We start from the raw sequence: 27,880 nt of genomic DNA, 5'->3' as shown, positions 1-27,880 counted from the left end.
TTTTAAGAAAGACTACTGGGGAAAACTACTAGAATTGCTGCCAGTTGGCCAACTAGAGAAGAGAGTAAACAAGGAAAGAATGAGTTACAATTTGTCAGAGCTCAGGTTTCTACCTGCAGACAGACATGGCAAGTGTAGGTAAATAAGTCATCCAGGCAAAACATTCATTGTGGATCTCTGTCTTTTTAGTTGAGCTCTCAGCCAAGATAAACTTGAAAGGAAGAGTGTATGGGCTTGTGAAATGAATCAGAGGGTGGGGCCAAGAAAAGGGAGGTGCTAGAATTTTTAAAGATGATTTCTACAGTTAAAAGTTACTTAACTCACCACAATCTCTTATTAAAGGAACCAGTTGCCAGTTCTGCTCCAGCAGAAGAAAACAAGGTATTGTAAACATTTCTTTGTTTAAAAATGTTTATTTATGTTTTCTTTCTATATTGAAATGTCTAACAGTGTAACACATGATCAAGAGCTCTCAAAAACAGAAAGCTTCCTCTCCCCAAGAATTCTGTACAAATCAGACAGATTTAACCCCGAGCTCGTTCCAAGCTTGTGTGGAAAAGAGGGCAAGGAGGGAGAGACAGCATTTATTTAAAAGGAGTTAGAGAAATGGTTTTACCAGAAATTGTGAAACCGTGAATGGAATCTCCTCCAGTCACTTTTCTAGATTGACCACCTCTGTATCGGTCAACATAGGCAAAGAGAAATAGAGCATTCTCAGAATAATTGAGGCCAACCTCTTCTAACCCTTTGGAAGAGCGAGCTTGGTGATATGAATTTGATCCACATCATTAATGCATGGAATTAATTTGGCTCTCATTCCATGACTCCATCTAACATCCCATCCAAGCTACCACTCCATGGGCTGTTAGCTTTCTTCTCTTTTATGGAGTAGCCTAAGCCCTAAGCCCCAACCTTCTACTATATGCTCATTGTAAAACATCCCAAACTATTGATTCCCTCAGAAAATGGCTTTGTGTAGAGTGCTGAGGGGAGATGTCACCCTCTGGTAAGCACAGCTCCAAGAAGTAGACACTATCATTAGTATCATCAAAAGTCAAGGAGCTTTGAGTATCCTTTTGTAGAAAATGAAGTGAGGATCCTTCCCACTTCCTCATGCTCTATACCATCTTCCCTCCTTTCTTCCTCCTCCTGTTCACCTTTCTTCCTCCCCCAATCTCTCCTTTTTTCTGTTAAAATCTTGAAGGCAATGAGATACAATGACAAGGGAGATTGTATTCAGAGTCCAGAGAATGGGATTACAGTGATAACTTCACTCTTAGCTGTCTGTGCACATTGGACAGCACATTTAAATTCTCTGGACCTTAGTATCCTAGTAGATAAAACAAGGCAATTGTACTAGAGGGGACTCCAGGTTTCTTTGTGACTATGGGTATCTATGATTCAACATTTTGATGAATGACACTATCCTTTTATTACTTTCATAGTTCTTCAGTTTTTCCCCTAAGCCCTTGAGAGAGTTGTACATATTTTATGTGTATGTATTTGTATATATTAAAGCATGTATATATTTTTATATATATAGATAAAGATCTAAACTGACACTTCTAAAACTTCTGAAAACTGCAAAGAATAATTTATTCTGAAAATGGAATAGTAGTCTTCTGATCTAGACATTTTTAATCTTCTCTGAAAAAAATCATTGTCTAACCTTTGTAAGGATAAATTATTTCCTATAAAATATCATCCTAAAATTCTGCATCCTTCAGAAAGCACTTTTCACTCAGGTTAAATTTTACCAATGGCTTAACACTTCTATAAATTTTTTGTAAAAAAAAAAAAACAAAGGTAAGAATTGTTCTTTTATGTTTGGGGCAATACTTCATGTATTAATGATGATATTAACAAGAGAATTAATGAAGCTGAAGATAACTGGATATTAACTTTCACAAATAATTAACTCTTTCATTAAATAAAATTATTGTTTTTAGGAATTTGTTACAAGTAGTCAAACTCTAGAATAACCATAAACTTTAGGTAGAAAGATAAAAATCTCAGGCCCTAAGATATTATTTTCTCCTCCCTTCATGGTTAGTATAGTTTTAAGGAGGCAAACATTTTCCATATGAATGTATTTCATGAATTCTAAAGAGATAAATCTTAATATATATGTGGTAAACAAAGCATCATTTGAATGAATACAGATGTAAAGAGATTAAGGAGGTTATTTCCAAGATGGCCCTGGATCTATCAAAAAAAACTACATACTGGTAAGTTTTGAACATTTTGTGAGGTGTACACTTATTACAAAACTAGAGTTGTTTTTGTTTAGTCAAGTGATATTCGCCTAGAATTATCATCACCTTCAGCAATAGACATGGGCTAGAACTGAAGCAGGACTTAGAGGGGGAAGTTCTTTGACTAAGTGTAAGCCTATGGTTAGGAGGGATTTCAGCAGGATCATTGTTAATCCAGTTTATGATGAAACCAAAACTTGGCCTACCTATGCCTCTCCCTTGACTCAGAGACTCTTGACCCTTCTAAGGTCCCGAGTGCCAGGTGATGCCAGTATAAGTTGAAGTTCTACACCAATGTTGTGTAGAACATGGGAAATTCTAGGTCTAGGAAGTTGACTTATTTTTAATCACTTAACCAGTTTGAGAGATTATTTGGCTATAAAATGACATCAGATTGAAGTAGTTGTTTCTTTGATAGAACCCATGTCTTAAAAGACTGAAAATGTCGGGTAATTAGGGGTGAAATTTAGAGGTTGAATATAATTTTTTTAAATGAGTAAAACTGAGTTCTTTTTGTTCAAGAAGATCATTTTCAGAGGGTCCCAAGTGAGTGAGAATAAGGGCAAAGAGCCTTGACTTCCCTACTTCTCTATGAGCATTTCCCACTAAACTGTGTATGGTTTCAAGTTTAAGTGAATAGACAATGGCGGCTGGAGCCCAAATAATGAACATTGTAAAGAAGTAATAAATATTTATAAACATCCATTTTGTGTAAAGTCCTGAGCGAGGTGTTGTTGGAGATACAGAAAATTTTACTCTTAAGGAACTTACCCTGGAGTTGGAAAGCTACAAGCGTATGAAGACAGAACTATCAGTGGGATAAATATCAATAAGGGGCAAAAGTGATGTTGTGGGACTTAACTCCTCTGCACACTAGAGATCAGGAAAAGTTTCTTAAGAAAGAAACTGGAACAGAACTGGATTTCAATAGAGTAAAGAAGGATCAAAACATTCTAGGAAAAAAGAAAACCATTCTAGGAATGAAGAATATCATAGATAAAGGCAAGAATGAACAGATAATGGCGCCTGATGACTCAGTTGTTAAGTGGTTGCCTTCGGCTCAGGTCAAGATCCTGGGGTCCTGGGATCAAGGTCCACATCAGACTCCTTGCTCAGCGGGAAGCCTGCTTCTCCCTCTCCCACTCCCCCTGCTTGTGTACCCTCTCTCTCTGTCTTGCTCTCTGTCAAATAAATAAATAAATAAATAAATAAATAAATAAATAAATAAAATCTTAAAAAAGAATGAACAGATAAGGTTAAAAAGTATAAAAATATTGGTGATAAGTGAGAAAAACCATGAAGTTTCTTGAAAAAAATGACTAGCAATTTCTTATTTACTATGTAAAGTCAGCAGTCATGTGGTGCATTGAGAAGCAGCACAGGGCTGATGGCACCATTTTTATTATGATTTTCTCAACAGGGAGCTGCCAACTGACCAGCACCCAATTGTCCTCTGCTGCGCCTTAGCACTACAATTTGAGCATTCCCTCAAACTCTCTAAACTTCAGTTTTCTAATATGTAAACTACTAATACTGGTAAGGGATTTTCCACAGTCCTTTCGGCTATTATGAATAGGTACACATATAAGGATGAATGGAAATAGATGCATATAAAATGGATGGAAATATATATACTACATATATGATACAATTTGGATTAGATAATATATATTTTTGTCACTTCAAGAAGGGGTGATTAAAGAGGATAGTTGTGTCAGCCAAAAGTGAAATAAGTGGAAAGGATTATTAACAAGTTTTTCATCTCTGCTTTATTTTTCTTAGGTTTTCCCAATGGACTCTCTAGCCAAATCAATCAACCAATTTGCCCTGGACTTCAGCAAAAAGCTGGCTGAATCGGCTGAAGGCAAAAATATTTTCTTTTCTCCCTGGGGCATCTCAACCTCATTGGCCATGGTATATTTGGGCACTGGAGGTACCACAGCAGCCCAGATGGCCCAGGTAAGCAGGAGAGTTCAAGCATCCTCTGCGGCCTTTAAACAGAGCCTTCCTTTTAACTGTTGCCATCATTTGCTTCCTGAAGTCCACATAGCTTACATTTTACAGCCATATCCTACAGGACAAAAGATATACTTCAGCATTGTTTTAGGCCATAAAAAGAATTCTGGGGAAGAGAACCAACCATAAAATTGCTCCTTAAGGGGCACCTGGGTGGCTCAATGAGTTAAGCCTCTGCCTTTGGCTCAGTTCATGATCTTAGCATCCTGGGATGGAGCCCTGCATTGGGCTCTCTGCTCAGCAGGGAGCCTGCTTCCCCCTTTCTCTCTGCCTGACTCTCTGCCTGCCTCTCTGTCTGCTTGTGATCTCTGTCTGTCAAATAAATAAATAAAATATTTAAAAAAGAAAGAAAGAAAGAAAATTGCTGCTTAAAAAGCCATGTAAGAACCCATGTTCCCTAGCAAGATCAAGAGGAGAGACAATAAGGTTATCAAGTTTGGTTCAGCACCAAAACCAATTTTATTTTGATTATTAATATATTTCAGGAAGTAATGGCCCATACTTTATTTTATTGTTAAATTTTAATTTCAGTAAAGTTAACATATGATATTACATTAGTTTCAGGTGTACACTGTAATGATTCACCAGTTCTGTACTTTACTCAGTGCTCATCAGGACAAGCGAGCTCTTAATCCCGTTCATCTGTCCCCCCCTCCACTTCCCCTCTGGAAACCCTCTCTTTGTTCTCTCTAGTTAAGTTAGGATTTTCCTTTGTCTCTTTTGTCTTTGTTCACTTGTTTTGCTTCTTAAATTCCACATATGAGTGGTATCATACCATTTTTGAATGGCTCATACTTTAAATACTAGAATTAGTCATTGTCTTTCCAATCTCAGAAGGATTTTCTTGAAGACACAGATAGAAAAATGAAATGAATCCAGTTCTTTGTGCTTTGTTTGGTTTATCTATGTCTAATCCCTGGTTGTCTGCATGAATGTAAAAAACCCACTGAGAGCATTAAAATAACAAAGCAATAGTATTGTTTAAGCAGTTATTGATTTGCTGTAAACATCTTCAAAGCATTGTGACCGCATGTGCAGACACACACTTACATGAACAAGTAGAGCCATAGATAGCAAAATTGTAGTTTAAAAAGTCATGTGTATATGTGTGCTTCTGTGCAAATGTACAAATATATGTGTGTGTGTTTTAAGATAGATATAGAAAAGAGGAAATCCAGCCCTAAATCATGCAATAATCAAAAGATTAAATGACAGAATTTCCATTCCAGGTGGTGCCCTTTGAGTCAAATATAGAAAACAGCACAAACAGTAATTCTGCATGAAATAGGCAGAATTTATCTTCTGTCAGCTTGGGCTTAGGATATCCCCCTTATTCTTTTAGTTCACAAGATATTGTGTGTTTCAAAATGAAAACAAAATCCTGGCTTACCCCTGGTTAATAACTGGTTAAATATTAAAAGGCTTAACAGTTAATGTGATCGACAGTCTTAGATGGATTTCAACTGGGGTCCATTTCATGTGAACATATTTCTGTGTGTTTCTTGTCCTTGCTTTATTTAAATGCTACTGACATATCAATGGCGATGCTTTGTGACTGAGACTGAGTTGTTCATGTATCCCTGTTTGTCACTGGGTGTCAGTCAGCACGAGCTTTGGTAAACTAGATTTTATTCCTCATTATGAGCTGGGTCCAGGCTATGGGAGATGGAATTATCACCTTGTTTTCTACTGTTGCACAGTTCAGGAGGAACAAGCATGTCCACTTCCTTTTTGTTAACTTCCAAATGAAATGCTGGGCTGAGCACAAAGAATGTGTCTATAACTGTCAAGTGAGGCAGACAATGAGACCTGAAACTTAACTAGAATAAGCAACTAAAATCCCTGAATTTTCTAGATAATTGAAGCAATAGTGGCTTATGCTTAAATCGTCTAAATGATACTTTCAAATGAACACCTAGTTTTCAAAACAACCATATATAGAACAAAACAAAACATGGAATACAAGAGATTTTTACCTCTAGTGATTTCCCAACATCATCTCAAATGTCCTAAAAAGAGTATAAGAATAAAGAAAGTAGCTACTTAACAGCAGCTTAAAAATTTATTTCAAAGCTGCTGTTGACCTCCCCATCCATCTAGCAACACATTATTTAAGTGAAATCAGAGCGCCCTGCTAATTAATTATATGTTCTGTGGTGATGGGAATGACTGACTTGTATTTGCTGAGGAGAATTTCAGATGATTACATCTTCGCAAATTGTGTTCACATATTTCCTTGTTATTGAAATGACAGGTTCTTCAGTTTAGCAGAGATCAGGACATCAAAACTTGTCCTGAAAGTGAGAAGAAAAGAAAAATGGTATGTCTTATTTTTAATATGCATTCAATAATTAAAAGGAACTTCTTTTAGAAAAATTTCATCAAACTACAGAAAAATTTTCAAAATACAGAAACGTGTATGCTTTTTGGAAGGGTCGTATTCTTTCCCTGTCTCTCTTTCCATCTTTTCCTTCCACTTCAAAGCTGCCCTGCCTTCAAACTTGTTCTTGCCTTTATAAACTAAATGTGAAGAAAACAATACCCTAACAACTTGTAAATTCTTGCACTGCTAACATTAAAGAAAATGTTTTTTGGTCTACCATGCAACTGATTTGAGTTTTTGTTTACAGGACACCAACTCATTTCATTGAGATAGAGGTTGTTCATGTAGACCTAGTTCTTGTTCAGTGTTTTTATTTGACTGCTTGACTAATCCTTTTTCTTTTAAAGGAATTCGGTTTGAGCAAGGTTGAAGATATACACTCTCACTTCCAGACCCTTATCTCAGAAATAAGCAATCCCAGCAAGGCTTACATACTTAAAACAGCCAACAGGATATATGGAGAGAAAACCTACCCATTTCACACTGTAAGTGCAAATGTGTCTTTTAAAGCTGATGGGAAAGAAAGATACCAATCAGGAAACTTTTCATACATTTCTCTAGAGATCCCAGGGACGATATTCATGTATGGGGTCAGCACTTCTGGGAAACAATCATTTAGAGCACCAGTAAGTGGCTAGGTGTAAAGGAAATCAACAGTGGGTCTCAAGCCACACTATATGCTCAGAATAAAGGGGTCCACCTCAGCCAGTGAATGGGTAAGAGATGTGGTTTGGGTCATCTCCAGGTTAGCATCTGTTTCATGGAGAATGGGGCAGGAGATGCAGGGTAACCCAGTAGGGTCGATGTGCAGGAGCAGAGGGCAGAGCTGGTCCTGGGAGCGTGGCTGGACTGGGAGCTTGTAGTTGAGCAAAGCTGACTCGGGGATCAGATGGGTCATTTCACAGCATGACTTTAGAGACTTTAGGAAAGACTCTCGACATGGAATAATATCACCTTCTCCCCTTCTCAGGTGACTGAGACCCCACAATGCAGACCATACTTTCATTCTCAATTCAGATTCAAGGGCTTCCCACAGTGGGCCACCCTGAACGAAGCCAAGCAATGAATTTCCCATTAGTGCATCACATCTCAACACATAAGAGAGTAGGAGGACCCAGGTGCCCAGCGGGCAAAGGGCAAGGAACTTGGGTAGGATAGAGGGACAGCAATAGGAGATTAAAGCGATCTTGTGATATCAAACAGGGCTGTCCCTGCCCATAGCCAGTGAATTCAGGGAGGTCAGCACTTGGGCTCGGTCATGACTAAAGGCAGAAAAGCATCCAAATGAAGCCTTAGAGACATTTCTGGTACTGGTAGTCCTGTGCATTCTGCTTTGGTCCGGAAGTAGGAGGTATCTGAGTGGGGCGGGCACTTAGAGATGAAAAGGACACAGATATACAAAATGAGACATCTTTTATAATGTCCACAAGCCCTGGATATGCTCGGAGAGGTTGAGTAGAACCTATGAGTCAACACAGGGAATGGTGCCTTGTGAAATTTTAAGCCTTCCTTTTTTACTGGATCATAATTTCTACATAGTTTAGACTTCCTAATCTTCAAACCAGTGCCTGAGGCTGAATTACATCAGCACTTTTTGCTGAACACAATTCCTCTACCAAGTAATACACTGAAGGAGTATGACAGGGCTCCTGAGAATGCAGGTGCCCTCATAAGCCCACTTCTGATGACTGCCACCAGGGGGGACATCAAAGGTCCAGAGGACTAAGCCAGCTTTCTTCCCTCAGACAGCCTGCTGAACCTTTGGCCACACTTTGCAATCCATTTTCAGAGCAGTGTATAGCTCTCCTCGGGGGCCCTCCACAGGTTTTTGGTGCTTAGTGTTCATAGCAGGGGGCTGCCGGACCCACAGGCTTCACTTTGGTGCTGGCTCTGCTAGAGAAAGCAAAGTGCAACTGCCAACAGGTCTTTGTCCCTGGAGATAGTCCTGGGGTTTCTAGAGTTCTCTCCCTTTTCATACCAGCCCCATTTCACAGGCATGGATAAACACAGGAGAGGGTAGAGGTGCTTGGGTCCCTCAGTCCATTAAGCATCTGAGTCTTGGTCTGAGGATTGTGAGTTCAAGTCCATGGTGGGCTCCATGCTGGGTGTAGAGCCTACTTAAAAAAAAAAAAAATAGGGAGGGTGTGGGAGCCCCAGAACTGGGAGGCAGACCTTCCTCCACACCTGGACTTCTTCATGGCTAGTCTGTGCCCAGCTAACTTTAAAGAGGGGAGTGTTTAGTTTTTGACCAAAATGGAAGTATGGAAAGACAGAGGGGGCAATGGGGTGGGGGTTTGCAATGATCCATTGATAGCCTTGATGTCTTGGTTTTGGACAAACTCTGCAAAAGAAGATTTTACCTCTATCTTCCAGAGATATCTAGAAGACATGAAAACATACTTTGGTGCAGAACCACAGTCTGTTAATTTTGTGGGAGCTTCTGGACAAATTCGAAAGGAGATCAACTCTTGGGTTGAAAGTCAGACTGAAGGTAAGTTTTCACCAAGGTGCTCGGCAGAGTATCTTCTCCAAGCATTTTTGTATTTTTTTGAATTTGCTTTGTAAGAATGTGTATTTCTGAACGAGAACAGTGGATACATTCTAAATATGCAGAACATTTCTTTCTATCCATGCCCATGATTTTCAGATTCCTAGCTTTCCCAGCAAGTCTTATCTAAAACCTCTAAGTCAAGATACCCACTTTACTAAGAGGACAAGAAAATTCTTGTATCCCAATAATTCCAGACAGGAGCCCAGGGGCAAAAAAGCAGAAAAGTGCAAAGAGGAAAGTAAAAATACTGCAAACATTTGTGATTTCTGATGAAAAATAGCTAGCAATTAGTAATGAAATTGTGGCATTAAATGTGTTATATAATCTTAAGTAATTTTCAAAATGAGGTCATATATTACGGTAGGGGGCTAAGCTGCTATAGCGGAGAGACTTGGAATACAGTGGCTTAATGATAAGGCAGACATTTATTTTTCTTTTACATAATAGTCAAAAGGCAGATAAGCATTGTCTTTGCTGAGGCAATGCAGAGACCCAGACTGGTGCGTTAGCTCCACCATCCTCAAAACATGGCTTTCGTATTTAAGTCTAAGATGATTTTTGCATTTGTCATTGTAAAGTCACCAGGAAATGGTGAAAAGAAAGCCTCTTTGCTTTTAAGGAGATATGACCCAAAGGTTTCACACATCAGTTGCACCCATATCTTAAACTCAACTACATGGCTGAGTTTTACATGGTCCCCCATTTAGGCTCTGGGGACCCACCTGTCCTGATTTTCTTGAAACTTTCCTAGATTTAACACTTGAAGACCTCTCAGTCCCAGGCAAACCAGGATAGCTGGTCACCTAGACTTGCTGTAATAACCATCTTTAAGATGTAGTTTGTAGCTAGGTAGCTACACACTCACTTAAAAGTTGAGTGTTCTATTTCTTTTTTAATTTTTTAAATTTTAATTTTCAAATTTTTTATTTAAATTCCAGGTAACATATAATGTAATATTAGTTTCTGGTGAAAATTTAGGGATTCAACACTAAAATTTAGTGATCATCACAAATGCCCTCCTTAATCCCATTCCCCCTCCCCCTCCCCTCTGGTAACCCTGACTTTGTTCTCTGTAGTTAAGAGTCTGTTTCTTGGCTTGCCTCTCTCGTCCTCTTTTCTCCCTATGATCACTTGTTTTGTTCTTAAATTCCACATGAGTGAAATTATATGCTATTTGTCTTTTTCTGACTGACTTACTTCACTTAGCATTATACTTTCTAGTTTCATCACATCATTGCAAATGGCAAGATTTCATTATTTTTCATGACGGAGTAATAGTCCATTGTGTGTGTCTATGTGTCTATCCTTTTTATCCCTTTATCAGTCAATGGACACTTAGACTGTTTCCGTAGCTTGGCTGCTGTTGATCATGCTGCTATAAACATGGGGGTGCATGTCTCCCTTTGAATTAGTATTTTTGTACCTTTGGGTAAATATCTAGTGGCACAAATTGGTGGGTGGTAGGGTAGCTCTATTTTTAAATTTTTGAGGAAACTCCAAACTATTTTCCAGAGTGGCTGCACCAACTTGCATTCCCACCAACAATACAAGAAGATTCCCCTTTCTCCACATCCTCAACAACATCTGTTGTTTCTTGTGTTGTTGATTTTAGCCATTCTGATAGCTGTGAGGTCATATTTCATTGTAGTTTTGATTTCTATTTCCTTGATGATCTGTGATGTGGAGCATCTTCTCATGTGTCTGTTGGCCTTCTGGATGCTTTCTTTGGAAAAATGTCTATTCATGGCTTCTGCCCATTTCTTAACTGGATTATTATTTTATAAGGTTTTATTTATTTTGGATACTGACCCTTTATCAGATATGTCACTTTATCAGATATGTCATTCGCAAATATCTTCTCCCATTCCATAGGCTGCCTTTTAGTTGTTGATTGTTTCCTTTGTGGTGCAGAAGCTTCTTATCTTGATGAAGTCCCAACAGTTCATTTTTGTCTCTCTCTTTGCTCACACAGCACTCAGTGTGAAAGCTCACTTTGATAGGTACCGCACTGTTATTGAAGTTAACCACTGAAGCCTCCCCTGCTAGACTCAAGGGCCCAAGTACAATGATGCTACCTGATGTGAGTTTCAGCTTCAAATCACTAACACACAGCAGGCCTGCTAATTGTCATTGCTCAGAACATTAACATTTACTGAAATGCCCTGAGGAAGTTGGCAGCCTTAATTCTCAGTTCCTTTATCATTGAATAGTGACTCAAAAGCCATGGGGAGGTAAGAGTGACCATTGTACTTAACTTATACCTGACTTGGGTTCATTCAAAAGCAAGCCTCTTTTTAGAATGATAGACCAGCTCGCATTTACTGAGCACTTGTATGGATTCAGTCAGAAGGAGGACCAAATGGGACCGCACAGGCAAAAGCCTGCTGTAACATCCAACACAAATTCAACATGGCAGATGTGACTCTAAGAATAATCTGGGGCTGAACTAACCCTGAGGTCCTCAGATTCCTAACACTCAGATTCTAGAGTGTTCCTCAGATTCCTGAGGTCTTAGATTCCTAGGTCAGATTCCTAACCCAGTGTCTGTCGTGTTTTCTGGAAAAGAAGGGGAGCTCTACAGATAGGAAGGCTAAGAGCAGTTAACTTGCCATCTTTACACAAGAACAAAGCTTTTCAGAGCCAAGAGGAGAACCATGGTCCCGTGTTGCGGAAGCTGGCTTCTTCCCATCCTTGCCCTGCTTCCCCTGCATAAACTGCCACCCTTAAGGAACATGACCAGACCCAACTGTCTAGGTCACACAGCCTCCTTGGAGATTGTCCTGTGTTGACAGAAATGTGTCATAAGTCTGCCCTGCCCAATGTGCTAGGGTCACATGTTCCATCCACACATAACTATAGATGGGTTCAAATGTGGCTAATGTTACTGATGAACTGAATTTTTTACTTCAATTCAGTTTAAGTAATTTAAGTTTAAGCAGCCATGGTGTCTAGCGGCTGCCATATTTGACAGTGCAGGAGTTTTGATTTTGAGGAAGAACTGAATAACTAATCTTAAATTATGGAGGAACGAGTAGACTTCAGATTATAGTTATTATAGGGTCGAGATATAGGACAGACACGCTTTGAAAAATCCTCTGTTGTCACGCGACTTCTAAAATGAGAGACCTCCAAAATAAGTTAACCAAGGGCATGGTCAGAATCTTTTATTGAGCCCCTGTTTCCTGCATCCTATGACCTCATTGTTCCAGCTGGCAAGGCTGGCTCTACTTCTTAGAAGTGCTATCTTCCAAAGAGGCAGAAAGCTGTAATCTTTCTGTACTTTCTCTTTATGTACTGAACACAAATTGGTTATTTAGGGCTATTCAAAACCAAATGAGGTTAAGGAATTAAACAGCTTTTCAGGAATTTTGACTTCATCAAGGCATAATTCTGCACACCCTTAAGAAAAAGTTGCTAGAAACTCCTCAGCATGTATACGTTCCATCTGAAACACCTGAAAGAAGCTTCTTTCCTTAAGCTTTCAAATAGAGTTTCTTTCAAGTAGCCATGTGGATTACTGGGACATACACGGCATTCAGAGTCAAAAGTTTCGATAGTGTCAGTTACATGTTGCAATTTTTTTTTTCTTGATTGTCTTCTTTATAGTCTATAAACTACTTGAAAGTGGGTGTTGGAGAAGGTTATTGTCTACGTGTTTGTCATCTCAAAATCTCTCATGTGTTTGGCACACTGGGCACTCTAGTGTCACATTAATAACTGTGCTCAGCAGGACTTACCCTGAATATCTTGGAAGATTGTCCTTCCCATTCATTACCTCGAACTACCAGGGGTGTGTGCAATGAACCAGCCAGTAGGTGGCACTTTAGCTCTAAAGAGTACAGCAAAATCATGGTCAAATTTGACTCAGTTACTTTTAAGTTATATTTGACTACACTTTATACATCCTTTATTCAATAATTATATTTTACATAACCTAAAACAGCTGCGGGTTCAAGAGGTTAGTTTCTCTGAAAGCATATGAGTCCATAGAATAATGCGGCACAACTTAAATCATCTGTATCTCAACCAACCTGAGATAAGTTTGTGCAAAATTCAGTCCTCTATATGTTTTCTATTTGCATCTACAACTCTGTCGAGGGATAGAATACTTGATTAAAAATAACACAGCTTTTAAAAAATAAAACTTCTGTGCAAAAAATAAAGATTAAAGAAATGATGTACACGGCCTCCCCATGATGAATCATCAAAGAAATTAAGTTTAATACACTGTCTTTAATAAGATTGGCAAAAACTAAAATGACTTAGAGTGTTCTGACATCATTTAATTGTTCATTGTTAAACCAAAATGTCTGTTTCATCGGTGAAGGAGACCGATGAAACCTGAAGAGACACGTCCAAGTCATACCTCAGATCAGCTGGAATCTCTAGAAATGTTACTGACCCCAAAGCTTTTTTCAAAAGCTGCACAGGGGCTTCTCATGCATGTCGGGTGAGGACTTCTGCAGGCGGGGTGTGCGCACGCGCAGTCAGGCTCTTGGAGCCCATATGTTGCGTGCCCAACCTGGCTTTCCCTGACTTCCATGTTGGTAGCTCGAAATCAATATGGCGAGAATATTTACACCCCAGAAATGGGCTATAAATCAAGAGTTTCCTTCTCCCCCACCCCTACCTGGAGAGAGTTTACCAGCAAACCACTGGAAATGGAAAGACAAGTTCTGGATTTCATTTGTCATTTTATTATATTTCACTGACCTTTTTCCATACCTACTTTTTTTTTTTTTTAAGATTTTATTTATTTGACAAATAGAGATCATGAGTAGGCAGATAGGCAGGCAGAGAGCTGCTGAGCAGAGAGCCTGATTAGGGGCTCAAACCCAAGACCCTGGGATCATGACCTGAGCCGAAGGCAGAGACTAACCCACTGAGCCACCCAGGCACCCCCTACTTTTTGTTTGTAACAATAAAAGGAAATAGGGAAATCTAGAAGTTAAATAGACCTAATTTTAGTTGTTCTTAATTATTTTTGAAAGTTTTAGCACATGTGTTATATATAGTCCTTATTAAAAAAAAAAGGTAAGTCAGCAACCCCACTAGTCCTGACTTCACTGTGGTATAGATGTCCTTGCTCATTGCAATAACCCGCAGGCAGACATATTTGCTACCCATTACTGGCACACAGGTAAATATTAAAGACCATTAGACCAAATGGCTCCAAACCAGTGGCTCTCAGTTCTCACGACACATGAAACTAAGTTTACTAATTCCTAAGTCCAACCCCAGATGAATTAATTGAGATCTCTAGGAGGGAGGCTCAGGCATCAGTATTGTCTAAATCCTCAGGTGATTCTAATTGACAATCAAGGCTAAGAATAATTATTGCGAATAGGATAATACCCTCAATTCTATTAACACTCCCCCTTTCCCATTGAGCTCCACTGCTCATGGCCTATGAGGTTCCAGTTCCCTGGATAACATTTGGCCTTGCTCAGCAGCCCTCTGGGATGTGTGTGTGTGTGAATGTGTGTGTGTGCGCGCGCGCCTGTGCGCACATGCACGGGTGCACTCGCTGTGGTTTCACCTAATCCATCTGTATTTTCTCTTCAAAATGTCTTTCAATAGCATCTTTTCTTAGTTTGCATTCCTGTTTCAGAATTATTCTTTTCAACAAATATTTGTTCTAGAAAAACATAGTTTGACTATGTACTCTAAGGCTTTAAAAAGAGAACTGTACACAGATCTTGTACCTTAGTTATCAAATTTGCTTTTCATAGGAGAATGGGTTAACCATTCTGAAACTATTTTATGTATATTCTAGGACTGAGCAAATGAGTAAATATATTGGAAATAATAAGGCTCAGGTGTTTCACTGACAGGGAAAGGAATTGTAAATAAAGAAAAGCAAAGATGAGCATGAACCCCATGGTGCTGGACTGAAATAGGAAATATCAATATGAATTCCTCATCTATAATATATAAGCAGAGAATTAGATATATATGGAAATATTTACAGATGTGTGTATAATACATGTATTTTCTAGCTTTCTCTGCTGAGCAATGACACCCCAGGAATAATGAACATAGCTAACATCCACATCTTGATTTCTAAAACCCACCGTTCAAATACAAAAACAAAAACAAAAAACAAAAAACAACATAACCAAGGCTCCTAGAAGAAATGCCAATTCTAGGGCTGGGACATGGAAAGCACCAGATAAACTTTAGGACATACTGTGGTACCAGAATATAGGTAAATGCCCAAAATATCTGAGAACATGTCCAATGGATGTAGGAGCCAACTTGAGGATGTTTCTAATAGCCAAATCTGGGACAATTTATACAACAAAATAGATAATGATAGTAATAAATTATAACCCATAGGGTAAAACAAACATCCATGAGTCTATACTGATATAAATTATTGAATACCTAAGTAAAAGGAGGAGATGGGAGAGTTCTTCCTCATAGTAGAATTCCAGTTGATAAATGTAGAAGGAATAGTGGAAATCGAAAATCACCATTTGGCAAAACACCACAGTCATCATTGTTTCAGGCAAGATCAACGAATGCTAAAATTGGTGGGCAAAAGTTTGATTAGAAAGAGGAAATTTATGTGGTCATCTAGTAGCTCCCCACATGACACTTATGAATTAGAAAGGGAAAAAGTCGTAATTTTACAGTGAGAAACGTGTGGGAATCAAATCATCAAAGTTAACATCACCCATAGTGGGAAATAAGAACACAATCTGTTTCCTGGTATGATTCATTGAGAAGCACATAACATTGTTTCTGTGGTTGTGTTTGTGACCTAGGGCTGCCATGACCAATTACCACAAACCGGATGGTTTCAAACAATAGAAATGTATTCTCCCACAGTTCTGGAGGCTTCAAATCTGAAATCAAGATGTGAGCAGGGCCACGCTTCCTTCATATGCTCTAGGGAAGGCACTGTTCCATGCCTCCCCTCAACTTCAGGTGGTTGGGGGCAATCCTTGACATTCCTTGGCTTGTGGACTCTTCAATCTCTGCCTCTGTGGGCACATAATCTTCTTCTTTAAGTCTGTCCTGTATCTGTGTTTTCACATCGTCTTGTCCTCTCTGCGTGTCTATGTCCAAATTTTCCTCCTCTTGTAAGGATATCATTACTAGGTTAAAGCTACTTTAATCCAGGATGACCTCCATCTTAACTTGATTAGGTCTGCAGAGACCCTATTTCCATATACGAGCACATTCACAGGGACTGGTATTTAGGACCTAACATATCTTTCTGGTGGGATACAATTGAGGAAACATCAGACAAATCTGAAACGAGAATTTGACACTTTTTCAAAAGTGTCAAATTCATGAAAGACAGAAGGAATGAGGAACTATTCCAGATTCAAAGGCATGAAGACAAAATGACATAACTACAACTTGAGATCTTGGATTGATTTCTGATCCAAAAGAAGAGTTTTACTGGAACAGCAGATGAAATTTACATAGGACCTGTTAGTAATATTCTATTAATGCTAACTTCCCTGTTTGGATCATTGGTGGATATAAGATATCAGTCAGTAGTATTTCATAATTATCATTTTTATAAGTGTGGCATATTGCCAGGGTGTAACTATACCATTTGTAATCTGTCCTTTTGTTCTTATAGGAAAAATCCAGAATCTCCTACCTGATGATGCAGTGGATTCTGAAACCAGAATGGTTCTGGTGAATGCCCTTTACTTTAAAGGAATCTGGGAACATCAGTTCTTAGTCCAAAACACCACAGAAAAACCTTTCAGAATAAATAAGGTAGGAAACTTTTAATAATCAGCATGTTTTTTACATGATATTTTAAAGGAGATTCTATTTGAAATCATTCTTCTTTTTGAATATATGTTTCTGGAAAGTCTGGCTATTGCCAGGGCAGGGATACCTAAGCTAAAAGCCAGGTCCATCCTGCCTGGGGATTCCTCTTTTCATTGTTTCTTCTCTGAAGAGAGACAATTCACATATTTTATCACTTAGTTCTTGCTTTGACTATGGTGGAGTAGGTAAGATAGTTATTATATTTATTTCCCAGCTGTCAAAGTGACTGGAGCCATGCCTAAGTTAAAAATCTACCAGAACCGCAACCCCCGACTCTTCACTATTAGTTCTGTTCTTTTTCTATTAGACCAGTACTCTCTTCTACCAAACCCTTACCTTGCCATAAATAAAAGAAAGGCACATTTAGGGGCACATTTAGGCTCAGTGGGTTAAAGCCTCTGCCTTTGGCTCAGATCATGATCCCAGGGTCCTGGAATTGAGTCCCGCATCGGGCTCTCTGCTCAGCGGGGACCCTGCTTCTCCCTCTCTCTCTGCCTGCTTCTCTGCCTAGTTGTGAACTCTGTCTCTCAAATAAATAAATAAAATCTTAAAAAAAAAAAGAAAGACACATCTAAAATCTCATGCTTTCCATTGTTTTCTCTTTGTGTTAGTATACAACACACTCATTTTTGTGATAGATAGGAACTCACTACCTCAAAAAGGGAGACTAATATAAGGCAACAGATAGATCCCCTAGAATCCAAGGGCTAGAATATGTCTGGGCCTTGGAACTTGAGTGGAAACAAGGATTAAAATGTAGTCAAGATTCAGTCTCTATCTTTGCAATTCTGTTTCTCCCATCATTCTTCCCTCAGGCTGAAGTCTAACTTTCTCTTCTTCCCAGTCCACAGTGGCAGAACATGCTACTCACAACATTGCCTCCATTTTAGAGACCAGTCTAATAGATCTCATTTTAAATTCCTAGGAAAGGAATTGATTAGCCAACATTTGTTAAAGCTGATTAGTCCTGGGGTGGGTCTTCTCACATAACCAGTGCTCCCAGGGACCTAATACAGTAAGCACGCAGGTATGTGCAGTAGGTGGCTTTCAATCAGTGGGATAAAATGGGGAAGGAACCAAACATGTAATTGAATGGACTAAGCAGAGCTGGATAGTTACCTGGCTTAGTACATCCACAAGGAATTTTCAGTTGCAAGTGGTAAGATAACATTCCAAAATAGCTTCAGGAAAATGTATTAGCATTATTTACATAATGAAGGGGAACTGAGAGATCCAGGGAGTCTCAAGACATAATCTCACTTCTCTGTCCCTCTGTTCCCTCACTCCCATCACCTTTACTCCCTCTGGTTATCACCTTCATTCTCTAATACTAAAGATACAATTTCTCTATATGACCCGAGAATTTGGTTGCCCCATCGTCAGCCTTTGAGCTTCACAACTCTGGTAGATAGTCCTTCTGCTAGCTCTAACAGAATGCTCCTTCCTTAAGGAGGGCTCTGTTTTATGCGATTCATGTGTTCATCCCTGAAAAAATCACTGTATCCTGAAGTATCCTGAATGAACAACCCTAATCATATGACCACTACATTAGCAGACGGGTGGAACTCTGTGATTAACAGCTCCCTATAGAATGGATAAGTAAAGTGTCTACAACATTTGAATTGCAGGGTTTTCTTTTTGTATTACTATTAGCCTTACTATAAATACACTTTTTTAAAGAGCATTTTTAGGTTTGCAGCAAAATTGAGAGGAAAGTAGAATTCCCATATATCACCAGCCACATAATTTCCCTTATTATTAACATTTTGCATTAGTGTGGTGCCTTTGTTATAGTTAATGAGCCAATATTCATACATTTTCATTAATTCAAGTCTGTAGTTAACACTAGGGTTCACTTTTGGTCCTGTATAGTTCTTTGGGCTTTGACTAATGCAAAATGTCACGTATCTGCCATTCTGTTTTCATATGGAATAGTTTAACTGTACTCCACCCATTCATCCCTCCTCCTAAATACCTGGCAACCACTGATCTTTTTACTGTCTCTATAGTTTTGCTTTTTCTGGAAGGCCAGGTAGTTGGAATTGTATAGTATGTAGACTTTTTAGACTGGCCTCTTCCACTAAGCAATAGACAATAGATTTAAGCTTTCTCCCTGTCTCTCCCTGGCTTGATAGATCATTTCACTTTACTATTGAATAATTTTCCATTATCTGGACATATTGTAGTTTGTTTTGCAATTCACCTATTGAAGGACATCTTGGTTGTTTCCAACTTTGCGCAATTATGAATAAAGCTACTATAAATAATCTGTGTGCAAGATTTTGTGTGGACATAGTTTTTAACTTCTTCTGGTAAATACTCAGGAGCACACTTGCTGGGTCATGTGGTAATACCATGTTTAGCTTTGTAAGAACCTGCCAAACTGTCTCTGGAAGTGGCTTCCACTTTGCATTCCCACTGGCAGGGAATCACAGTTCCTGTTGCTCCACATCCTTGTCAGCAGTTGATATCGTCAGTGTTTTGGATTTTCAGCCATGCTAAAAGGTCTGTAGTGCTAGCTCATTGTTCTAATTTGCAATTCCCTAATGGTGTATGCTTGAGCATCTTTTCATATGCTGTAAGTTTTCCTTCAGTGAGGTATCTGTTCATATCTTTTGCCTATTTTTAAAATTGGGTTCTTTTATTACCATTGAGTATTTAAAGGTTCTTTATATATTTTGATACTGATTCTTTATCAAATATGTGTTTTACAAATATGTCCTCCTAGCTTATTGTCTTTTTATTCTCCTAGTAAATGTCAGTGTTTATGATACTAAAATACTTTCTCAAATGTTTGCATGTGAAATCCACTTTATGCCATTTCTGAATCATTGACATTGGCATAGTTTGCATGAGATAAGATACTTTTTAAAGTGTTCAGTAGGATCCAGCTTGCTGTCACTTATTAGAGGTTGCCACATCAGTGTTATAAAAGGCAACTTCCACATTACTTATCAATAATGTTATCCAGTAGAACACCTATTTCAGAAAACAAGGTCTGTGTAACTTTTTTCAGCATTTTACAGAGAATCATCAGTTTTGCCAGTGTCCCAGACTACTGGGAACCAATTATGATAAAACAAAATTAAGGATTTGGTGGAACACTTTCTCAATGACTTTGCTACTTCCTTTCCATAGAGTACAAGCAAACCAGTGCAAATGATGTCCATGAAAGAAAAACTCCAAGTTTTTCACATTGAAAAACCACAAGCTATGGGCCTACAACTCTACTATGAAAACCGTGACCTCAGCCTGCTCATACTGCTGCCAGAAGATATCGATGGCCTGGATCAGGTATAGTCTGTCCACTGTGAAGGTGGTTCTGGCATTTACCTCTCTCGGGAGAAACAAGACATGGTCTCCCTGTTTGTTTCTTTGATTCCTGTAGAGGAAGACGACCAACATACCTTGAGCCTTGAAGACTTTACCTTCACAGTGTCATTTAAGTTTTATAAAATTCTATAAGTTGTCACACTATTCCTCAGAAAGTTTAAGTAGCTGAAAGAACAGTCACAGGAGCAACAGATATGTATATATTCTTTGTCAGTTACAGAGCTGACCTCAGTCTAGCTCTTTCTTCTCCCTCTGGTAGGGCCTACTTAATCAAAGTTAATTTTTTAATCATTTGCATTAATCTAGCTTGAGATATATATTTTTCAACAAGACTCCGACTTCCAAAACTTGAAAAAAACCCCTATTTTAATTAAATAAAGTCTTCAGGAGGAAAAGGCTATATCTGTACTAAGTATCAGTACTACCTTCAAATATTATTTGTTTATCAGCTAAATTTCTATAAAGCCTGATATAACTTTGGTCAGACCATGTTTCTGAGCAATCTGTTATGTTTAAATTGAACATTAGTTTCCCATGCAGTGAGTGGCCTGGCTTTCCTTGCACTGTGCATAACTTTTTGTGTGTTCCAGATTCTTTATACTTGTAAGTTTTCATAGTCCTGCTAGAATTTTGAAGAGATTTCCAAATGGTATCATAAAATTTGTGAAACTGGAAAGAATGGTAAAATTAAGACCAAGGGTGTACAGTAAACTATTAGCATCACAGCTTTATAAGATAACCCTTTCTTCCTAAAAGTGCAGGCTCCTGAGCTGAATATGTTGTCAGATTACTAATGTGTACCATCTACAAGTATGTCACTGACAGCTTGAGTCTAGAAAACTCTCAAAGTAACAAAAACATGCATCTTGAAACAAACATGTTATCTGAAAAAAAAAAATCAAGCACATTTTTTCTCCTATATACATATGGTTATGTATATACATATATATTTATTATTTAAAAAATTTAAAAGATTAAGAGGAGAAAAACACTCTAAAACACTATACTGAAAAACAGCCATTATTTTTAAGATTTGGAGATCTTTCTTTCTTTACTCTTCCTTCCCTTTTTGGGGGCATAGCTTATTGTTATTAATTTCATATTGTTGTGTTTATATAGACATTTTATTTTATCTCAGATATTGTTTTCAAAGGGCTGTCTCTCATGTTAATATAACAGATATCCTTTTGTACCCTGGCACATAACTTGTTCTAAAGTTTATACTTTTGTGTAGACAGCACATAAGGCATATTTATGTTGACCCATTTCCGTGTGTAGTTGATGTCTTGCATGCTGGCATAGAAGTACGCCATTTTGAAATAAGGTCTAATTCTCCGGTATCCCGGCAGCTAGTCAGTTACAAAACAAAGATTCTGTAGGTCAACAAGGTGAAGAATCTCATTACACAAAGAATTTCCAAACGTGTGTGCTTTATTATCCTGGTTAATGGAGGGACGGTAATTCATCTATGTAGTATCCAGGTCTCACTCAACCACTCTTTATGGAATTACGGACTCTCTCCTCCCCGTTCCACACCTGTAGCTGGAAGAGGCCACCACCTACGAAAAGCTGAGTGAGTGGACCAGCGCAGACATGATGGAGTTGTACGAGGTTCAGCTACAGCTCCCCAAGTTCAAGCTGGAAGAGACTTACAATCTCAAGTCAACCCTGAGCAGTATGGGGATGAGCGATGCCTTTAACCAGAGCAGAGCTGATTTTTCAGGAATGTCTATGGGGAGAAACTTATTTCTGTCCAATGTTTTCCACAAGGCTTTTGTAGAAATAAATGAACAAGGTACGGAGGCTACAGCTGGCACTGGGAGTGTGGTGAGCACTCGAACTAGGCTCCCTTCCATTGAATTTAATGCAAACCACCCGTTCCTCTTCTTTATCAGGCACAACAAAACTGGTAACCTTCTCTTTTACGGGAGATTCTGCTCCCCCTAGACAATGGATCTCTCTCATTAAAAGAGACCAACTTCTGGTGTGAAAAGTGTACGAAAAGATGGAGAAACACAATTATAATAAAAACCAGTTTGCAGCTTGTATCTTTTTCCACATTCGAATGTTAGCAAATAAACTTGAAATAATGCATCCTAGTGGTTTTATCATACTTATAAAACTAGAGAGAATGGCAAATTTTATTTTTACCACTTAACATTTTGTCTTAATGTGACTATTATTTACATTTCAGGAGTAATGTTATTCAGTCGAATGCCTTACAATTTTTCAACTACTTGGTCATTGTATTATCATTGTTACTTATATTTCACATGCCTCCTTGAGAGAAGAAAAATATTTATAAAGGAAATATGTGGATTTTTAGTTTAAACAAATGTAGAAAGAGTATGTTAGATGTTAGCACCAGGGAAAAGGTGTTAGGAGTATACAGAATTCCCTGGATTATCTTTGCAACTTTTTTGTGAATCTAAAATAATTCAAAAATAAACACAATAATTATTGTGTAAAAGTGTAGTCATATTAACATCCCTGCCTTTAAAAATATTATGAGGTAGGGGCACCTGGGTGACTCAGTGGGTTAAGCCTTTGCTTCGGATCAGGTCATGATCTCAGCGTCCTGGGATTGAGGCAGCATCTGGCTCTCTGTTCAACAGGGAGCCTGCTTCACCCTCTCTCTCTGCCTGCCTTTCTGCCTGCTTGTGATCTCTCTCTGTCAAATAAATAAATAAAAATCTTAAAAAAAAAAAGTATGGGGTAGAAGAACAAGTTTCTTTTTTAAAAAGAGATTTTTTTAAAAAATTTATTTAATAGGGTGAGCATGATGAGTGTGGGAGGGGGTAAAGGGAGAGGGAGACGCAGATTCCCCACTGAGCAGGGAGCTCCAAGACTATGGACACTGGGCTCTATCACAAAACCCTGAGATTATGACCTGAGCCAAAAGTAGATGCTTAATTGCCTGAACCATCCAACTTCCCCTGTTATTCTGATTTCAGAAACTGATTATATACTCTAGGTTATTTTTTTGATATTCATCTAACAAAAGGAAAGGCTAGATCTGACATGAACAGTGTATAAATTCATATCAGAAAGTGGGTATTCTGTATTAAATCTTGGCTCAGTATTGTAGGATAAAACAATGCCTTAGCTGCGAAGATAGGGAATTGTAATATATATGAAATTTTGTCATAGCTATGCTTTAGCTCCAAAGAAAGAAATTATAATATATGTAACATTTTATCATATCTCTATGAAACATTTGCCTCCATCCATAATATCTCACACTAAATAGCAGTGAAACAAATCCTTTTGTGTCTGTGTTCTGGTAAATTATAAGTCCTTAAATATTATAAAGGAAAATTGTTGTAACACTCTCAGAGTCTGACAGCATTAAACATATTTTTCAAACAAACAAGAAAGGAAGAAGGTTGATACTAGAAACGTCAGATGAGTAGGAATGAGATTAGTAGGGTAAGTCTTGCAATCATTGTGCTATTTCGTGTATTTTTTTTTTTTTTACATGATTGAGTCTTAGGAGAGTCTAGTTCACTAGACATGTAAGTCGATTTATTGGATTTACAGAAGTTCAAATGTTTGCAAAAGTGTTTTATGATCTTTGTAAGTTCGCTTTAAGGTGTTTAAAGCTTTTAAAAAAATCTGACATGTTGTGTAATCAATGCCTAAACATTTAAGAAAAAAATAATTAGGGGCGCCTGGGTGGCTCAGTTGGTTAAGCAACTGCCTTCCGCTCAGGTCATGATCCTGGAGTCCCGGAATCGAGTCCCACATCGGGCTCCCTGCTCAGCAGAAGTCTGCTTCTCCCACTGACTTCTCTTCCCTCCTGCTCTCTCTCTCTTTCATTGTCTCTCTCTGCCTCTCAAATAAATAGATATTAAAAAAAAAAAGAAAAATAATTTATTTACTATTTAAGCAGTGTGCTTTAATGGTCTAGAAAAAATTATTTTCACTCAATTGACAAGCAATAAATTACCTGCTAACTAAGGTTTAACAGTAGCGGAAGTCTTACCCTATCTGTGAGATTACCCTGTGGGAGGGAAAATCCCACAATTTTAAAGAACCTTGCCTTTACCAGCAGGGTGGCAGACTAGGAGAAGAAAAACGGGATTGATGAGTTTCTCATATGGAAGAACGCGCGCAAAAGAATATTGACAAGGTTTGCTTGATCTGTACAATATTTGGGGACACATTTGCCATCAGTACACAGCAAACTGAAGAAATGGGGAAGAAGGCAGTAGGAACATAAGAAAAATGGTATTATCAGAAATGACTAATGCATTTGTAGTATACTCCTTAACTCAGCAATAAATACTATTTTGTTGTAATCATGTTAACACTTAGGGCAAGTGAGATAGTGTGAGTGGTGTAAGAAGACCCAATCCTCAGCTCCTAAGTTAGGAAAGCAATAGATAATGTCTCAAATTGTTAGGTCAAAATGGCAATATAGCCGTATTATTTGCAAATCTGGAGGCAGGTATGAGGAGAAAGAGTGACTGCTTCTGGGGAGGTGGGAGGAGTGGATAGGAACCTCTTTTTAAAAAATTATTATTAATTTTTAAAAATTATTATTAATTTTTAAATTATTAATTTAAAAATATTATTATTTTTAAATTATTATTTAATTTTAAAAAATTATTTTTTTAACAATTATTATTATTATTATTATTAAGACTTTATCTATTTGACAGATAGAGATGGAAGTAGGCAGAGAGGCAGGCAGAGAGAAAGGAGGAAGCAGGTTCCCTGCTCAGCAGAGAGCCCTGATGTGGGGCTTGATTCCAGGACTCTAGGATCATGACCCGAGCTGAAGGCAGAGGCTTTAACCCACTGAGCCACCCAGGCGCCCCAGAACCTCTTGTCTTTTCAAATATTTCCTTGAGCATTATTTGATTTTTCAGCTAAATGTATGCACATTAATTTCATGAAAGGAAAAGTTTTCAAAACCTCAGAAAAAAGGTAAATAACATAAAAATTACCTGTCACTCAAAAACTCGTCATGTATGGAATTTATTTCCTTCTAATCTATCCAGATTATGCTCATATGTAACTTCATTCCTAATTTATACTTAATAACTCATGCTCCCTGTGACAACATTGTTTTGTTCTTCTAATCTTTACATTAATATCTTATCATGGATGTGATAGAATCCGATCTGTTCTGTTGTTGGGCATTTGCTGATTTTCTCTGTGCACATGAAAAAAGGATGATGGGTCATCATTCCGCATAATATTTAATCCATGTTTGTGCGTTTTACTTTCAGTGAAATTCCTTGAAATGCAATTTTGATTCAGAAAGTATATTTTCACAGCAATTTCTTCTTTTTCTTTCTTATCCCACCCATGCTTCTTTTCTTTTTTCTTTTCATTTCATTTCTTCTTCTTTTTTTTTTTTTCTTTAAACAATTCTGGAAGTAATTGGCACCCAATTTTCAGCATTGCTTATGGAGAATAAGAAGTCATGCCTGTCTGACCTTACCAGCATAGGAAACCGACAGTTTTTATACTTGTGAATTTTATGCTTTAAAATGATAACTTTAATGTGCTCTCCACCACTACTTTCTTTTTGGGAGGTCATAGTGTAGCATAGTGATTAAAACAGTGAACTCCAGAGTCACACAGTTTCCAATCTCCTGTCTGTTGCTCACAGCAGAGCAGCCTGGGGGACTAGAAAGGGTTCCTGGGCGGTGGTCACAACACATGGCATTGGTGGGAAGTTAGGTATCAGTTAACTAATATTAGTTAATCAATTAACAATAGTTAATTATTATTAGTTAATTACTATTTTCTTTTTAAAAAGTCTAGTGTTCCAAATGTGCTGACCTTTTCTGTGATGCTAAGTGGCTGTTACCTGTAGAACCCCTAGCAAGTATTTTAAAAAAAAATGCTGTTGACTGATTGCCTTCAGGTAAAGGTGTGTTTTATCTATGAATGTGCAATCAACCACTTTTGAAGGATTGTAAAGGGATCATTTGAGAACATCCATTGGCATGTTTTCCGTCCTTGTGATGAAGTCCCAGAACCTAAGTCAGGTTTGGTGGGGTGAGAAGGTTCGGAGCTGATGACTAAAGAAAGAATTCTTAAGACGTCGTTGGTGCAAAAGGTGATTTATTAGAGCACGGGGACAGGGCCCGTGGGCAGGCGGAGATGCGGCTGCCCCAGGTTGTGAGGGTAGGCATGTTATATACCCTGCGGTTGGGGGAAGGTGAGGGGAAGGGAGGTTTCAGTGGAGTTTTCATATGCTAAAGAGGGCCTACAAGGTGCCAGGATGTTCCAGGCCTGCCGAAGGCCTTGCCCTTGCGGCTGGATCAATGTTGTCTTTAGACCAGCCATTAACATTAAGATAGTTGGGAGAGTTTTTGGTGGGGTGTCACAATTCTGCTACCAATCGTCTTTGTTAGTGAGATTTAGGACATTTGTAAGCCAAGGGAGACTCCTGTCTAGCAGGATTGTGAGCTCTGCAAGTTAACTATTTGCTTATTGTTCATGGAAGTCAGGGCTGCCTGAGGGATGTTACACATATGACAGAGGGGGAGCGGATGGAGAGTGGGGTGAGGGGGCTGCAAGGCGCCAGCTTTTGCTTTGTCCTCAGCCAGCCTCCTGCTCCCTCATCACTTGTATGATCTCATTATTAGAAAAAGATGTTAAAACTCTCAAATATGGACACTTAAAAACTTGCAAAATATAATTTTCTAAACTTCACAAAAACCTTCCAAAAAAAAAAAAAAAAGATTTAGTGGGCTTCTAACTGTTCAAATACTGAAAGTACACGCTGAAAAATCTGGGTTTGCAAAAGCCAATGATTTTCAAGAGGATATATAGATTTTTAATATTTAGATCTCGACCAAAAATCTTTGTACAGTTACTATATGAATGAAAATCAAGTGTCAACGTTTAGTCAGTAGAACCAATGGTGACGACTTTATTCTACTTTAATCAACCCATTTCCTGGGAAGCATTGTGACAGCTTCCAATCCACCTTTAGAAATAAATTGAGTTTAAAAGCAGGTCTTTAAATTATTGTACTTCAAAGCGTTAAATTAAGGTTAAAATAAACACTTATTCAATCACTGTGACCTCATCAAATATTGAAATAATTTTTTTGAGTGCAAAAGAATGTATTTCTAATAGTATTTTTTATCCTTTGAAATTTTTATTTTTTTATAGCGTTTGTCATATATTAGTATTTAGCGTATTAGCCCATCTAAACACGAACACTGAAACCGGAGATCGTGCTCAAAACCTGTCTTGGTGGGTGTCCTACCAAAACCGTCTGGAAGCCACTGGCTTTTAGAACCTTTAAACTCTGCTCCTGCTTTTAGTTAATTTCCGAAGTGAAGTCCCGATGTTGACACTGCCCTTGCGCACACGCACCAAACACGAACACTGCGCGGACTAACCCGGGAAAACAAACCAGTCCCCTTTGGGGAGGAACTCGGCCGACGCCCTGGGAGGTCGCGGCCCCGCCTCACCAGGCCGCGTGCACGCAGGTCCGGCGGGAGCGCCGCGGGGGAGGCTCGGGCCCCTCCCGCGGACGCGCTGGGTGCCAGGCACTGCGGACGGCTCTGA

At 38.5% G+C, this 27,880-nt stretch overlaps 1 protein-coding gene across 2 annotated transcripts; it reads left to right on the top strand.

The window, feature by feature from the left end:
* Window positions 1-277: 277 nt before the first annotated feature.
* Window positions 278-22,432, top strand: SERPINB10 (serpin family B member 10). Of its 2 annotated transcripts, none has more exons than XM_032310740.1 (8): window positions 278-381; window positions 4,038-4,214; window positions 6,526-6,591; window positions 7,002-7,139; window positions 9,028-9,145; window positions 16,806-16,948; window positions 20,144-20,299; window positions 21,881-22,432. In XM_032310740.1, exons 1-8 carry the CDS (start codon window positions 292-294, stop codon window positions 22,283-22,285), a joined length of 1,293 nt encoding a protein of 430 aa, XP_032166631.1. In that variant the 5' UTR covers window positions 278-291; the 3' UTR covers window positions 22,286-22,432. The 2 variants fall into 2 exon arrangements, with proteins under 2 accessions (XP_032166631.1, XP_032166632.1); XM_032310741.1 differs by lacking the exon at window positions 278-381 and adding an exon at window positions 2,148-2,228.
* The last annotated feature ends 5,448 nt before the right edge of the window (window positions 22,433-27,880 follow it).

The sequence above is a fragment of the Mustela erminea genome, chromosome 13 (genome assembly GCF_009829155.1).
Source record: "Mustela erminea isolate mMusErm1 chromosome 13, mMusErm1.Pri, whole genome shotgun sequence".
Lineage (NCBI taxonomy): Eukaryota > Metazoa > Chordata > Mammalia > Carnivora > Mustelidae > Mustela > Mustela erminea.
The sequence above is the reverse complement of the archived record's forward strand: the minus strand, read 5'-3'. Positions and strand labels throughout refer to the sequence as shown.